General features: G+C 38.2%; 1 protein-coding gene and 1 non-coding gene across 2 annotated transcripts in view; both read left to right on the top strand.

Moving 5' to 3' along the window:
- LOC140144152 (protein virilizer homolog) overlaps positions 1-16,577 on the top strand; it is a 90,535-nt gene that overhangs the window by 14,499 nt on the left and 59,459 nt on the right. Inside the window, exons 8-19 of the mRNA XM_072165983.1 lie at positions 1,241-1,380; positions 2,860-3,082; positions 4,205-4,286; positions 6,317-6,566; positions 7,476-7,812; positions 8,354-8,454; positions 10,282-10,394; positions 11,422-11,754; positions 13,416-13,565; positions 14,576-14,767; positions 15,663-15,748; positions 16,216-16,362. Of these exons, the coding sequence (XP_072022084.1) occupies positions 1,241-1,380; positions 2,860-3,082; positions 4,205-4,286; positions 6,317-6,566; positions 7,476-7,812; positions 8,354-8,454; positions 10,282-10,394; positions 11,422-11,754; positions 13,416-13,565; positions 14,576-14,767; positions 15,663-15,748; positions 16,216-16,362 (2,154 nt within the window). The remainder of the gene's footprint in view (positions 1-1,240; positions 1,381-2,859; positions 3,083-4,204; positions 4,287-6,316; positions 6,567-7,475; positions 7,813-8,353; positions 8,455-10,281; positions 10,395-11,421; positions 11,755-13,415; positions 13,566-14,575; positions 14,768-15,662; positions 15,749-16,215; positions 16,363-16,577) is intronic.
- LOC140146905 (small nucleolar RNA SNORA79) lies at positions 12,312-12,440 on the top strand. The gene has a single exon (XR_011858346.1). It is a non-coding gene; the product is annotated as a small nucleolar RNA SNORA79 (small nucleolar RNA).

Genomic DNA, 16,577 nt, shown 5'->3' with positions numbered 1-16,577 from the left:
TATGAATATCCAATTTTATAAGGAGAATTTTGTTAGCTGCACTATGACCGTGATGCCAAACTTTTGTATCGGAATTATCCAGAAATGAATGATTGATTGAAATTTTGTGCGATATGAAAAGTTGCAAATTCAAACGGATTACGCAGTTTGAAATTGCATAGCCTAATATGTTTTGCTACCTGAAGTGAGTGTTGGCACTTGTGGCACTGATTGTTAATCTTAAACAGCAAAGACGTGTCTATTCAATTTGAACAGCATTGTTCATGGTTGATACGTATTGGAAGTGTATTTTACACAAGAAATCAAGCTGTAACATTGTGAAACACCAACTTTCATTCAATTATTAATTTCTCTATCATTCCAACTGCTTTGTAGACAAGTATGGTCATACTGTAACTAACAAAAATCCCCTTATATTAATGGGCAGGTTTATCGCCATACTTGCGGTCCTACTGCGGAAAAGTACTTGCATCACCACCGAGTTTGAAGTGAGAGGGAGTATAGAGTATTGAAAGCTCAGTCTTCCAATAATGGCTCCTCTATGCTTCATACGACTTATAAATATCAAGACTCCTAATATTGTTTATTGATATTGTCATGATCAATCCAATTGATCATTAGATCTTAATTTTTAATTATCAAGCTCCGCTTATCTAGCGTTTTTAATCGCGCCATTTGTTGCCTGGTCTTTCAGCGTCCATCGTGTCTAAGCTTACGCGAGTCTAACAAGCGAGACGCGACTGGAATAAATACTAATTGTTTTGAGGGAAAGAAAAAGGAGCATTCTTTGATTCGGGTTTAAAGAGAGCAGTCATATATTTATAAGCAGCTTTTAGCTGAAGTGAACATTGAAGATTCACGTATACTCACATCGAATATTAAGATGTTTATGCATTGATATTATTATATGAACTAATGAAGATAATTATGGAAATCTACACGATGCATCTCGACTCTTTTATTATCTAAGTAATTGGATAATGACACCTCATCGACTCCCTCTCCAAGCCTAAACCTTGAACCAAATTATCACAGATATAGAATGGCTTGCACATAGTTGGGCGCAGCACTTGCACTAATTTCACTTTGCGTAATGTGTTACTGGTGCGTGTTTATGTGAATGTACACAAGCGTAAGTTGGGACTTTATTGACACAGGCAGTAACAAAAAACCCACTTTGCCAAGTTGAACAAAGTCTTTGGAAAGAATAATTCTACTGATAATCTTTTGTTTTGTGTAGACATTTGTTGCACCGGACCAAACCTTATACGAGACAGAGAAAGCCAAGATAGATCCCAGGATACCACCTGTCTTATCAGAGGATGCCAAGAAAGTTGTCTCCATACTTAATGCACATAGGGATGATGATCATGGACCAAAGTAAGAAATAAATTGAATTTTCCTGTAATATGTGACACGATCAAGGGAAATGAGTCGGATGTCGCCAATATCGATTTTGAGATATTGACAAAGAAAGTGTTAAAATTCTTTTGTTTGTTTGGGGTTTTCTGTTTCTGAAAGCCCCTAAATGTACTCTTTATTAACATATGTAAAACTCATTTTCGACCTGGGTCGACATGTGACTCATTCCCCTTGATCATGTCACATATATGTAAACATATTCCTAAAACAAAGTAATTAAATGACCATACTTGTAATTTCTAAAGATATAATGAAAGAAATGCCTCTATAGCGTGTCTTGTCTCAAATTGAGAGTAACGCCATAATGAATTTTGCAGTGTGATTCAAATTATATGGGCTAACCTAATCCAGCGGGCGTACACACGGGTAGAAAGGCGATTTGTCCACACGCTGTCAACACAACTGCGTAAACGCACTACTCCATCATGGTGTTACTCTCAACTTGAGATGAGACGCACTATAGACAGGGTTCCCACGGTCCTTGAAAGTCCTTTTCAAGGCCTTGCAAGTCCTGGAAATTTGCACAGGGTCCTTGAAAGTCCTTGAAAATTTGAATTTTACCTAAAGTATAATGTTGACAAAATTTGGGGAGTGGAGAGGAGCTGTCACTTTCGTTAATACGCAGCTTTTTGTGTTGTGGTAAGTCCTTAAAAATCATGCTTTTGGATCTTGAAAGTCCTTAAATTTTAAAGGCTTCAAGGTGTGGGAAGTGGGAACCCTGTATAGATTTCTAGCTGAAGATTTTTTATTTGAAGTAATACATTAATGTATATTTAATTTATTAGAAAATGAAAGTTGCTTGGCAATAGGTCATACATTAGTCATAAAGCCGTTCCACTCATGTCGACCTAAGATAATGTTAAATTGAAAAGTAGGCCTAATAGTCCTGCAAAATTTATTGTTGCTGTAAAACGGGATGATAGGTACTATGATGATAAAACGTTATGTTTTCATATTTTTTTAAGAACAAGTCCATCTGATTAAAATTTATTAATTTTCGAGTTTCACAATAAGGGCGCCCGCCAGCGGTTTGAGATGTTATCGTGATGTATCATGGGAAAAGGTCGACATCCAAGTCCGCGCAATACAAATATTACCATGCTATTACATAGGAACATGTGACAATATTTTTTAGTTTGTCAATACAACGGTATTACACACAAATCGATAGAGAAAAAATTAATTGTGGACATTTCAAATCACATTATTAAGTATTATTGAGTATCGATTCGCGTGTAACACCTTTATTTTGACAAACTAAAAAATATTATCATGTGTTCCTATGTAATAGCATGGTAATATTTGTATTGCGCTGACTTGGATGTCGACCTTTTCCCATGATACATCACGATTACATCGCAAACCGCTGGCGGCGCCTTTATTTTGAAACGCGAGAATTGGACACTAATGATTTATATCAATGTTGCCGTTTTTTAGGTGGGTTGGATCCGTAGAAGAACTTCCGTCCATCTTGAATCCATCCCTAGCTTACCTGGATCCTGAGATGGTCCACATGCTGATTGAATGGACCCAAGAAGCTCTAAGTCTGGACAAAGCCTTGACCCAGCCTATAGCAGTCAACATGAGGCAGATCAAAGCTGGCATGAGAATGGTAACAGCCATGTGCGATTGTGGCCCAGAGATTACTGATCAATTGGTGGTAAGTGTATCTGAGTGTTCTGCCCAGCAGTCTCAGTGATTGAAGATAAATTAATGGGTGATCAAATACTGCCAGTGAATATGTAAACACTATACCAGTCATTGTCAATTGTGGCCAAGTTTGAGCTCTTCCAGTTTAAATCCATACACTCCCTCTGGAAGACATAACCTTAAAATCTCACATAGGGAGTGTGAATTTCAAATGGGGTTACCTGAATGGATGACTCCATTTGAAATCTACACTCTCTATGTGGGAGATTAAGGTCATGGTTTCCATAGGGGGTGTATGGAGTTTAAATGCAATATACCCATTGCTAATGACTTGTGACCAGAGTTATCTTGAATTCAATTGCTGGCATTATATTTGAAGACCGAATTAAAAAGACTAGTTTGCATCTGATGTCAGGGCAACGGCGTGGTGTGATTAGTTGCTGACCTGCGCAGTACAGGTTTTTTTACAAATATGCCTGAAGATGACTTACGGGCAGAATTGTTAAGAAACAATGTCTGCTTACATAAATTTTCATGATGTTTATAGCAAAATAACACATTGACAAACCCTTCTTTTAAATTCATACACTCTTAGGCAAGAGAAACAAATTAGTTCGATTTTTCGATCGACCATCGATGCTTGGTCGATCCTTATTATTTACGAAATCAATTAATTGACCATTATTAATTATGATAACATACAAATATTTGTCTGTATTGATATTGAAAAGTATAAATTTAGCATGAATTCTGATTAATTAGTTGTTATTTCATTAGTAACCAGCATCGACGGTCGATCCAAAGATAGAACAAATTTGTTTCTCTTGCCTTAGATAGCGGGAACCAATCAGAGCAAATGTTAGAAAAATGCAAACCATGTATTGAACGTCAGCTATCATTGTTTACATGTACAGCCCTCTTCCCTAGTAAAAGTGGCACAATTGTGATTTTACCCTTTCGTTGTTAACTAAACATATCTCGAGATTAAAACAAGCAAATTGAACAGAACAATGGCATTTGAGAGCTAAGACAGTATTTTCTAATTGCCAAAGAGGGCGCTTTTCACTTACAGGCTGTATATTTTCTCATTTATTTACACATTTATTAACCTATACATATTTTCCATTGCCAGCTTGCCAATGTACAGGAGAGTCTGTTTGAGCTGCTGTTTGCTGAACACATGGCATCCTCTATGAAAGTACTTGCTATCAAAGGTAAGCCTAGATGTACAACAACAATTGGGATATTCCAGTTGACATCCATACACTCACTATGGAATTCATGGCCTTAATCTTACACACAGGGAGTGAGAATTTCGAATGGGGTTACCTGAATGTGTGACTCAATTTGAAATCTATGCCCCCTGTGTGGAAAATTAAAGTCTTACATATGGGAGTGTATGGATTTCTGCTGGAATAGACCATTTTATCAATGAAGTTGTCCACTATTATACAGGGTGATTTAAAATGAACTGTACCCAACTTCAAAAATTGAAATAAAATACTTACCGACATTTAAATAATTTGTGTTTGTAAGCTATAACAGGATAATATATTTCCTATTATTGATGAAAAAATTATGTCTTTACCTCTAATGGTTCTGAAGAAAAGTACATTCTTAGAAAACACACCAAAAACAATGTTGATGTTGCACACGGATGAGTATTTTATTCAAACTATCTATTCTACAGCATTTTGCTCACTCAACTGCCCTCAAACACTTCCAGTTGAACATAAATTGCGTGTGTTTATTTAAAGAAGAAAATAAGATGAATTGATAAATAAATACAATTAAAATTAAATACTTGCCAACATTTAAATATTTTTATATTTGCAAGCTGTAATAGGGTTGTAGACTATGTTTCCTATTATTGGTGAAAAAATCAGGTCTCAATTACGAGTGTATGGATATTGCACCAGCACCATTTCTATTTGAATTCAAATTTCCCTCTACAATTTCAAGTCAACGGGTCCTTTGTTCTACATGTATTATTTAACATGTAATCTTTGCAAACCTGACATTGTAATTGAATATCAATATTATTGATTTAATAATGCGAAATAACATTAATTTGTCTTGGTTTTGCTGTACATGTACGTGGTCATGCATGGTAGTTGCATTTTGTTACTGCGGTAGAGAACACAGATAAACTTAGTTCCATGTGTTGGTCTAAAAATGGGATGATAACTTGAAAATGCGATATCTTCTGACTAAATCCGCTTATTATCAAAATTCAAAATTTCTAATACAGAACACTTATCACTGCTTTCTATGATAGTTTTTTAATATGTACAATCTCTGCAAATATATAAAAAAATTGGGTGAAGTTGGGTACAGTTCATTTTAAATCATCCTGTATGTAGCTGTCATAAAGGGATGACACACTCAACACAGACATGAGGCCTAAAAAACCGTTTTGATCAACACATTGTACCCTCACATTAGTCTATTCCAACCCCTATGGATGACATGACCTTAATCTCCTGTAAAGGTAGTGGAAATTTCAAGTGGAATCACCCATTCAGGTAACCCCATTTGAAAATAACATTTTGAGCAACACTTAATGACCATATCTCTGGAACAGTAACTTCAATTGTTACAAGATTTTCATCAAAATAAAGCTCTGAATGTGGCTCATATGATGAATGTAAAAACTGATATTTTATTTTGCTCGACAAGGGACTCGTTTAGCTTGATCACATCAAAGTATTTTGTTCACTATGTTTAGAGAATAAACGAGAGGATTTTTTTGCTTTTACTATTCCCTACAGTGTGATAGACTATCACATGGTAGAGGATAGTAATAAACAAAAATTGTTTATTCTCATTCTTAGTCAGTTAAATATTATTTTAATAACTAACCACTGTTTTATTTAGCAAAAATTAATTCCGTCATGAAAACCTCCTCTTTTCTGAAATAAAGAAACATGTTTACCGTTTCAGTTCTGGTTACTGCAGTCTCATTCGTGTATTACGCTCTAGAACACATTACATACACGGGTACTAGTAGCTGCTACTAGTGCTACATGTATCTACCGTGTGATAGACGGCATGCAGAAACCAACAACATTCTGGGTTAACAAGCTAAGCCACCACCACTTAACTAAGAATGAAATATAAATGAGCATTTACTTAGGGGAGGCAACTAATCCACCCATGCACTTGGAGTAGGAGTTCAATTTGTCATGAATGAATGACTGAATGAAACACTTTTTTTATTACGTACATTTTATATTAAAAACAGCTCTTGACAGTACTACAAACTGGAAAAGAGGCATTGTGCGATTTTTGGGCTTCAAGAAAGTCTCGCCGATCCTGAAGTCTCCCATGAATGTCCAAGACGCAGACCCACAACCACCTACGTCGGGGTATCAGAAGATTCTGAAATTGTTGCTTAGCAACCAAGCGGTAAGGGTCGTCACCGCGGCAACAGCGCTACTTAAGAAGATTCATGTATACGAGGTACTGGAAAGATTGCAGGAAACTATGGAAGGGTAAGATTTTTATTTTTATTTATTTTTTATCTGAATGTGACACATGCAAGCAAAGCTAAATGGAACTGGTCAAACTAGTGCTGTGGTCGATATGAATTTTCACGTTGACATGTAAGAATAATTAGACCCCGATGACCATTATCTCCCATACAGGGGGTGTAGATTTTCAAGTGGAGTCACCCATTCAGGTTACCCCATTTGAAATCACACTCCCTGCAAATAGATATGTATTGGTTTCTACACAACACTTGTTTTGCTTGCACAAGTGTGCTCTCACCCCATTCAAATTGCCTGTAATATGTAGTCTGATTATGAAAAAAAAGAAGAAAAAAGCGCAGTGATTTATAGTGTGCTACGCACAGGCAAAACACCTAGACGTTGATTCACAAGCCTCAGCACACTTTACAGGTTGTCGCTGAGCACTACGGCCCCACATCATTCCATAAACCATTCAACAATTCAGGGATCGCAACCAGGATCAGCTCCCTGAGTTTTGTACGGGTTACAACGAGACAATTATCAGTAAGTTCCTTGTCCAGGTGAATTTCAAGTTAACTCAATTTTTCCACGAGAGCATACTAGGCACCGCCAGGGTTTGAACCTGCAACCTCTCGCACCATAGTTGAACGCCTTATCGATTGAGCTAACTTGAACGCCTTATCGATTGAGCTAACTTGACTGATAAACAATCTTGTATAGTACCTTTATAATTTATATATATGCATCATAGGTAAAATATACTTTTAAGCATACAGATATAATAAGCTGGACTTGCGATGTTTCATTTTTTGTTGTCGATATATTGAGCCACGGGTGCTTACCACCTGTTAACTTGCCACTATTAGTGCACTTAAAGCCTTCATATACTCACACAAACTAATCATATCCCTTTCTTTTAAATCCACACAGGGTTGTTGAGAAAACCGCATTTCAGGATGTCCCTGAAGACAGTCCAATTGACAAGTTATCTCAATCGCTCCCATCCATGAAACCAACCCAGGACGAACCTACAATCAGCGACCCCCTCATCAAATCAGAACCAGGGGAGGAACCAACGTCTGCTGCAGAGAGGGCACAGAAGAGGTCCCAGGCATCTACCCCAGAGCCGATGGATCACAGCCAGGGGGAATCGGTTGAAGGGGATGGAGGGTTGATGGCTAGTTCAGCTAGCAGTACTGAGATTGATGCAATCATTGAATGCTTGGAGGAACTCACACAAGTGTTGTATACAGCATCTTTTACTATTGTAAGTTGACAATTGTGGTGCGGTGCATTTGGGAGAGGTGTTGGGGTTGGGGTTGGGGTTGGGCAGAGTTGATGGCTAGCTCAGCTAGTAGCACTGAGATTGATGCAATTATTAAATGCTTGGAGGAACTCACACAAGTCTTATACGCAGCATCTTTTACCATTGTAAGTTGACATTTGTGTTGTGGTGCATTTGGGAGGGGTGTTGGGGTTGGGTATGGTTGATGGCTAGCTCAGCTAGTAGCACTGAGATAGATGCGATTATTGAATGCTTGGAGGAACTCACACAAGTCTTGTACCATTGTATGTTGGCTTAGATATGTCACATGCAAATGGTAGCTGCATACTGACGGGGGAGGAGGAGACAGGTTTCAACCAGCTCAAAATTTGTGATATGCATCTTCTTTTTAGCCATTTTCATACCAAAATCAACCTCATTTTGTCCCAATATAGCATTACAATTTTTGCAGGGCGATTTGACAATTTAGAAACATTTATAACCCTATTAACTTGGTTTATTTATTTTGTATCATATTTTTCAGGTGCAACATCCACTTAAGGCTTTCCCTACCACATGTAAAGTGACGGGACCACCCAATACAGCTGACCCGTACCCAGTGCTCTTTGGCATGTTTAAATCAAGGTAAGATTGCTTTACTATTTACCACCATGTGTAATGTCAATTATGGGGTTACTGAACAAACTGAATATTTTGGAAAACATAATCATCATTTCTAACTTTGTTCAGGTTTGTTCAGAAAATAGAAATTTTGGATTTTTTGTTTGATAAAACCAAGTGAATTTATTTACTCATATACCTCTTAAGTCATGTCTTCTGAAGTCTGCAAAAGAGACTAAGGAACACAGGAAACCACTGAAACTTGTTTGCCGGGAAAGTGGATCAGATGACCATATCAGTCATACCTGATGAAGTCCTCTGATGTATAGGACGAAATATTGTAGTGAGTAAAAAAAATCACTTGGTTTTATCAAACAAAAAATCCAAAATGTATAAAATCATCATTTGTGCAAATTTCTCGAAAATTTTCATAAAACATTGTAGCACGGGTATTTTGTTTGTAAAGGGCTATCTCAACAATAATTCATAATCAGTTATAGTATTTATACGAGGACCCCATCGGTTATCACAGTGCCGGTGCAGCCGATCCCTGTGTGGGCGGTTGAGCACAGGGACCGGCTGCACAAGTATTGTGATAACTGATGGCATACTTGTAGAAATACAGTAACTTAATAATAATAATAATAATAATAATAATAATAATAATAATGAATGGTTCTTTTAAGGAGCAAAATCTTCCGTGGAACTCAGAGCGCGCAAACACATGAGAAAGACAAACAAACAAAGAAGCAATTAATTCTGTGAATCTGGAAAAGCTTGACGAAAGAGATGGGTTTTAAGCTGACATTTAAATTGAGAAAGTGTGGGGATGTTACGAAGGTTGTTTGGAAGCGAGTTCCAAACAGTAGGAGCAGCAAAATGAAATGAGCGTTCACCGGCTGATTTAAGGTTAACCCGAGGAGTAATTTTTCTGAGGATGATCGAAGGGAGCGGGAAGTTTGATAAGTACAAAGCACAGATGACAGGTATGGTGGTAAAGTGCCATCGAAGTGACGGAAAGCCAGAACAGCAAGTTTAAATTGGATGCACAATTCGACGGGCAGCCAGTGAAGCTCGATGAGGATTGGTGTAATATGATTGGCATCTTAGGGCATGAACATGTACCTCACATGGAAACCTATTGCCAAAACATCAAAATGACACTTGTGTCTGACATGTTACCAGAGTAATGAGGAAAAATATGAGCTTTCTTTAGGTGCCAAAATCTCAACTTTGATGGGGGATGAGGCTGTCAATCAGGTCAACCACCTTTAAATACTTAGCATGCCTAATCAAAACTATTCATTAATGCAGATCACAACTGTAAAGCATGTACTATAGAAAGTTTGTCAGGTACATGGTAAAACCAGCTGGAGGGACACTATATTTTCCCCTCAAAGAATGGCACAAAAGATGGCGAGGTCCAAACTTTCCAATCTAATCTTTTTGGCCTGACCACCTGCTATGACCTCAGACATGCTCATCTGTTGCGGCACAGTTCCTTAACCTCAGAATGTTTGTACAGTCAGAGAATGAACTATAAATATGTTGAGTATTAAACCTCATACCCAACAACTTTTATGCTATACTTGTTGAATGAAGGTCCTTGAACTGTGCCATCAGAATCAAGTCCATTTTTGTTGAATGGGCTATTCCAGCCATACACCCCTATGCAAGTCATGACCTTAATCTTCCACACAGGGAGTGTGAATTTCAAATGGGTTTACCATAATGGGCGCTTCCCTTTGAAATCTACACCCCCTGTGTGGAATATTATGGTCATGTCTTCCATAGGGGGTGTATGGATTACAACTAGAATAACCCAATGTTTTTCTTTTTGTACTCTAACAGGAAACTTCTGGAAAGTCTGCTTGTAATAGTCTCTTGCCCAGCTACATCTGGACATGAAGGTGTGTCCACTGCTGTCAAGGACCTGCTCTATGCTATCATGAAGTCACTTAATGGTAAGTGCTGCTAATGTTAAAAAGAATTTATTTTTAGTTTCCAAACTGTACCGTATTTCGTCAAATAGTCGCCCCCCTCAAATAAACGCCCCCACCACTTTTTTCAACCAAGATGTTTCAAAAATGCAGATATTTCCATGCTATCTTGTGTAGTAAGCTTACCAAGTTGCCCACATGGTCAATAATAGTGACAATAATTGGCGAAAATCTGGATTGGAAACCCGGAAGTGAACCAGAAGTCAGTGTTTCTAGTTCATAACGCCCCCGGGGGCGTTTATTTGACGAAATACGGTATTTGTACAGGATGTGTCAACTGCAGTTAAGGATCTGCTTTAACAATTTGTGAGTGCTGTTACATAATCAGGCAGAGCATATGTGACCCACTCTGACAAAACCAGGAACAAGTCACAATGTTTTGAAATTTCATGATTTGAATATAAATGTAAGTACTAGACAATAAGCTTAAACTGATACCAAAATTAAATAGCATCAATACTTCTCAAGATCTGGATAATTTTGTAAATGATACTTTATATTTTTGCCTAATTCTGTTCTGAGAAATGGGGCAATTAGTTTTCTGCTTCAAACAAGATTGAATAGGGAATATCTTAGTTCAACTGTTAACTAATGATTATATATACCTCTTTTTAGTAAGTACTTTCAAGGATTTGAAAGTCCACTAAGTCCCACAGTCAAGTACCATGAAATTAAGAATGGTTTTTTTATGGCAATATCATCTTTAGTAGAAGTCTATAACTGAAAAACATACCTGGCAATTTTTTCCGGGTTTTGTTGGAGTGGGTCACATATATTATGCACTTTTATAAGACTGGCTTGTCGGTATGTTTGTGGCGCAAAGTCATGCTGACGTCGCTACAAAACTCAAGGTGCAATGAAGTGTAGAGACCAGCAAGTACAATCTCTGCATTTGTGGACAACCTTAATTTCAGACTTTTCTAAGGAATATGTAAAAGCAGATTTTTTATGAGGATGACTTGTAACTTCTTTCCATTTATTTTGTTTTCAGGCCTGTTATTCTTAACGTTCAACCCAGACGCCACCAAGGCCTTATTCCAAGCGCTGACCCCAAACTATGATGAAGATTCACCAGAAGAGGGCTCACTACAGCAGGTGGGCCTCCAGATGATACACAGCCTGGCAACACTGCAGCTGGTTGACCAATTGAAACAAATAACTGATAGAGACAATACTGAAGTGGATAGGGACCGAGACGAGGTCATAGACACCTTGATATCAATGTATATATTGTGTTTTACACAAATTGGAAGGACTTCTTTGGCGAGCGTTTTCGCTCTGGAAGATAATTTGGAATGTCTCTTACATTATTCGGAAGTAATAGGTGAGAAAAATGTCATCAGGCAGGGATGTGGGAGAATCATATTTTGGTTTGTTATATAAGGTTCTTCTCTTGATACGCAATTGCATCAGACTGAAATTATACAAACGGTATCAAAATGATTGGAACCGCCGACTTGGCATTTTTGCAGAATTAAAAAAAAAATTAAGCACTGAATTTTATTGCTTCCTTCATATCATCTATCACACGGTAGAGTATAGTGTCTGCGTTATTGCGGAACATGCTTGTCAAGGTGCGCACCAACTGTGCATATAAAGCATGTTGTAAGCGCAATGCATAAAAAACACATAGTACATGCAACTGAAGTTACGTTCATTTCAGAATGAGTGTGGTTTTCATGAGTGTAACTTATTTTTCCCTAAATAAAACTAGCTTTAGTTATTAAAATAATTTTTAACTGACTAAGAATGAGAATAAGCAAAATGACTTTATGTTTTTGCACCTGCATCCACTACTCAAGATGTTGGGCCTGCTTGTCGTCTATGACACGGTAGAGGATAGTAAAAACAAAAATTCAGATATTTTATTCTCGAAATATTTGATGGCCGTTCCTCGCACCTCTGAAGAGTTAGCGGTGTGATTTTATGTCATCATAGAGAAATATGAACTACTTCACTCAGGACTGCTAATTATCTGTAGCATTTTTGATTTTGCAAGTTCAGACATTTCTTTCTTTCATCAAAATTTAGTAGTGTAGAAGTGAAGAATTCAGGCCCAAAATGGGCTATTCCAGTTGAAATACATACACCCTTATGGAAGATATAACATTAATCTTTTTAATGGGGGTCCCTGATTGGGTGCATCCATTTGAAATCTACACCCCCTGTGTGGGAGATTAAGGTCATGTCTTTCAATAGGGGGATAATGGATATCAACTAGATTAGCCCAATGTAACATACACCATGTGAGTAGGGGATAGCAACCATTTAAAACCAGAGTGCCACTGTCAAGCATTTTGTGTGTCATATAGAGGAGCCATTCAGAGATTGGGTCCCTTAACCATCCTTGGGACCCATGTTGGAGTTTAGTGCAATGCCTGAGGTAGCGTCCCTGGTAAGCTCCTTAGGTGGGCTGTAGCCTATCTGAATAACCTATATGGACTTTACCATTGCATTTTCGGAGACTTGACACTGAAAATTTCGGGGTGATACCAGAATGGGTGCAGCAATTGGATATGATGTGTAAGAAATTCAGTTTTTTTGCAAGGAGCACCAATTTGTATTCTTTTATTTTGTTTAAGGTTGGGCTTATTTTTAGGATCGGTCAGGTTAAGTCAATAGGGAGCAGCATAGCACACTGGTTAAGATCTTTGCCTTTGGTTCGAGGTCCCAGGTTCAGTTCCCTGAATGACCAAAAAAAATCTCCGCTCTCCCCGGGGTTCATCTGGTAATGGCAGGGCAGATGATCCATGATAAAAGACCTCGTTACAGTCGGTTCCATCATGGTAAGGCGCGATTGTTGGCTACACTTGCCTGTCCTGTAAAAATACCCTGACCAGCTATCTACGGCGACTCCCTTCGTTCACCAGGTCACTTGTGCCTGGCCGAAGTTTCGTCAGTGTTATCTCCTGGATTTCGGCTGTTAATGCCTAGATATGCTTGATATTTTTGTGTGCATAATCGTAATTTTTTTTTCAAATGCAGGTGATGAAGAAACCATTCCTAGGATTAAGAAGTCGACCTCCTATGGCTATGCGTCTCAGTTACTTACCTACGTCGTACAGCACAACGATAATGTTCCTATGCTATATAAATACTTGCCAAGCATCATCATATCTTGTAAAGAAGACGATGGTAGGTTGATATAGTTTCCTCATTTAGATTTTACATAGTCGTCGGCAGAGTGCAACACTATCGTATGTGCAGTAGAATGCAATAGCTGCCATTTGCAACATTTCAATAAATGTACGTACTTACTTTTAACCAATAACACTAAAAAAAACCACCCAACTACATGTAAAGGTGATATCTTGGGGTTAGCTTAGTGGCCATCAGGAAAGTATACAGAACATCAACACTTTACAATGAGCATGATGAGGTGATTGTGCTGCAAACAGTAGGTGTTTTACAAAAGGCAGCTATTACATCCTACTGCACTTACGATAGATTTGCACTCGGCTGACGATACATTCTTTTATGTAAAGGTCACCTATGTGTTTTTAGCATTGAGGTACAGGACATTTACTACTGCATGGCATACCCTTATGTTTGAGGGAAATTTTATGAAAAACAAAATGCTTGTTTTTTTCTACAAGCCTAAAATTGAATAAAAACTGAGGTGACAGCACTCCCAATGACCACTCTCTCCATAGAATTGCATGTAAACCCTGATGTAAATACTCTTTTTACAAAAGTAAAAATTACAAATTAAAATCAAATTGCACATTATGTGCTTCAAACATAGATGCAGGTCATGCAGTAATTCACGTTCACGACTTTATATATGCTATGAAATTTAAGATGTCCGCTTGAAACGAAGGTATATGTATAAGTTGAGACAAAATTAAAAAGACTAGTTTGCGTCTGACGTTACTTGTCATTCAAACTTCCCACAACCCTTGGTTGGTCAGTAGGGCATAAAAGGAATGTTGAATCATTTGGTGTTGATCAGCAGCTGACATATTCAAACGACAGCAGAATAAATGAATTTTAAGCGCTTTGATACATGTGACAGGTGCTATGTAAATGCCAACATTTATTTATTATTTATTCTTACATTAAAGTCCACATTGCTATGTCACCATCGTCACCATTACTTTTGGTAGCTAATTAATGTATTGCAATTATTTACCTTTCTGTCTCAGATTTGTCTAAATGGGTAGCACCGGTCAAATCCCTCAAGCTTGAGATGAGCAGCATAGCTAAACTAGTGGAATACATTGAGGCCAAGAATGCGGATTTACTTAATCACTTTACTGAACTAGCCCCAGCTATTGTGACGTGTCTAAGGGTGCTGCGCTACCTGGCTTGCGCTCCAGAACATATGCAGAGTGGCGGTAAGTTAAAATTGTAATCCTAATCCTAACCCTAGCTAAACTAGTGGAATATATTGAGGCCAAGAATGCTGATTTACTGAATCACTTTACTGAACTAGCCCCGGCTATTGTGACGTGTCTAAGGGTGCTGCGCTACCTGGCTTGCGCTCCAGAACATATGCAGAGTGGCGGTAAGTTAAAATTGTAATCCTAATCCTAACCATAGCTAAACTAGTGGAATATATTGAGGCCAAGAATGCTGATTTACTGAATCACTTTACTGAACTAGCCCCGGCTATTGTGACGTGTATACGGGTGCTGCGCTACCTGGCTTGCGCACCAGAACATATGCAGAGTGGAGATAAGTTAAAACTATTGACAAGTTGGGTGAATATAGGGCTGGCCATAATCCGAACTCTACTAAAGATGACGGGTTGAGCTAGGTTACAAGGATCCCCCAACTTGCCTGGATACAGGCAAAAAGGGGGCAGTGTATGCAGGTTTGTTCAGGATTCACAGCCAATACTCTACACATACTTTGGTTGTCAATTCTGTCGTGGAGGGGGGGGGGGCGGCTTGTATATGCATTCTATGGCATTTTTGGCAAAATTTGCGGTGAATGCTTGACCATATGGGAAACTATTAACTATAAAAGCCAGGTTTTAGGGTTGTTTGGGGATGCCCTATGCATTGCCTGCCTCAGCCCACTGTATGGGAAGCAATCAGCCTATAATGATTTGTAGGTTTCAGGTGGGTTGGGGTTATATCTCTTTCTTTTCCCTTTTTATGTTAAAACAGTAATAAAAAGTGACTTCAATCTGGTTCTAAAAAAACATAGAATATATATATAGCTGACCATTTGATATTTTCTTCAAAATATTTTTTTTTAATTGGTGTGTTTTGTTTTCATTTTCAGTTATGCAGAAAGAGCTGCAGTACAATTTGGCCATATTACAACTCTTCTCGTCTGCTGCAATCAACACATTCATACATACACTGAAGGTAAGAATATGGAGATCATGGCGCAGGGGTTTGTGTAAGAGCTTGGTTTGTACAATTGCCTTAGACTAAATCCTTTAGTTGTCTACACTACACATGTATTTGTGTTATGTTAGTGCCGACTGAAAAACTTTGCCTTTGTATCGTGTTGGACTCATGATAATATTCTTCTGTGAATTTGGTTGTTCCCCATAGCACAACTTCCTATCGACTCCCTTGTCTTGCCGCACCGTTGTGATAGGATCGCACTCTGCTGTTCTAAAAATACATGTTCAAAAACAAACATGATCAAAAAGTTAATTTTAGTACAGCTGCTAAGCTGAATCATTGTGCATTGGCGAAAATTTTATGGGAGGGCACTTTTATGCTGTGCCTAAAATTCCACTCATGTCAAGGGAGCCCATAGGGCCATTAGGCGAATCTTTCCGGTAATGTGATTATGTATGTGTATATGTTTTTTAATTATGCAGAAACTGAATGACTTTCTGACAAGGCCTTGGCAGATGGGACATGCCTTATCTGGTACCCAGGAACATCTTGTTGAGGCTATGGTTGTACCACTACTTAAAATCACTAAGACTATGCTGTCTGAACTACTGGGTAGTGGCTCTACAATGGTTAGTACATAAGTTTAGCATTATAGTGTGTGGGGTGTATAGAGAGACAGAGAGACCTTGGTATATGGGATGTGCATAGACTACTACAGACCATTCGCATCCAGTCAGTCTCGGCATCACCCGATAATGAGGGCCGATTGTTCCATGAAATGTGACAGGCAAAACTGCTACGCATGTACTGCATAATTTTACGACCTTTTGTGTAAATGCAAAGA

This window comes from Amphiura filiformis, chromosome 2 (assembly GCF_039555335.1).
Source record: "Amphiura filiformis chromosome 2, Afil_fr2py, whole genome shotgun sequence".
Classification (NCBI taxonomy): Eukaryota; Metazoa; Echinodermata; class Ophiuroidea; order Amphilepidida; family Amphiuridae; genus Amphiura; species Amphiura filiformis.
This window is presented reverse-complemented; position numbering and strand designations above follow the sequence as displayed.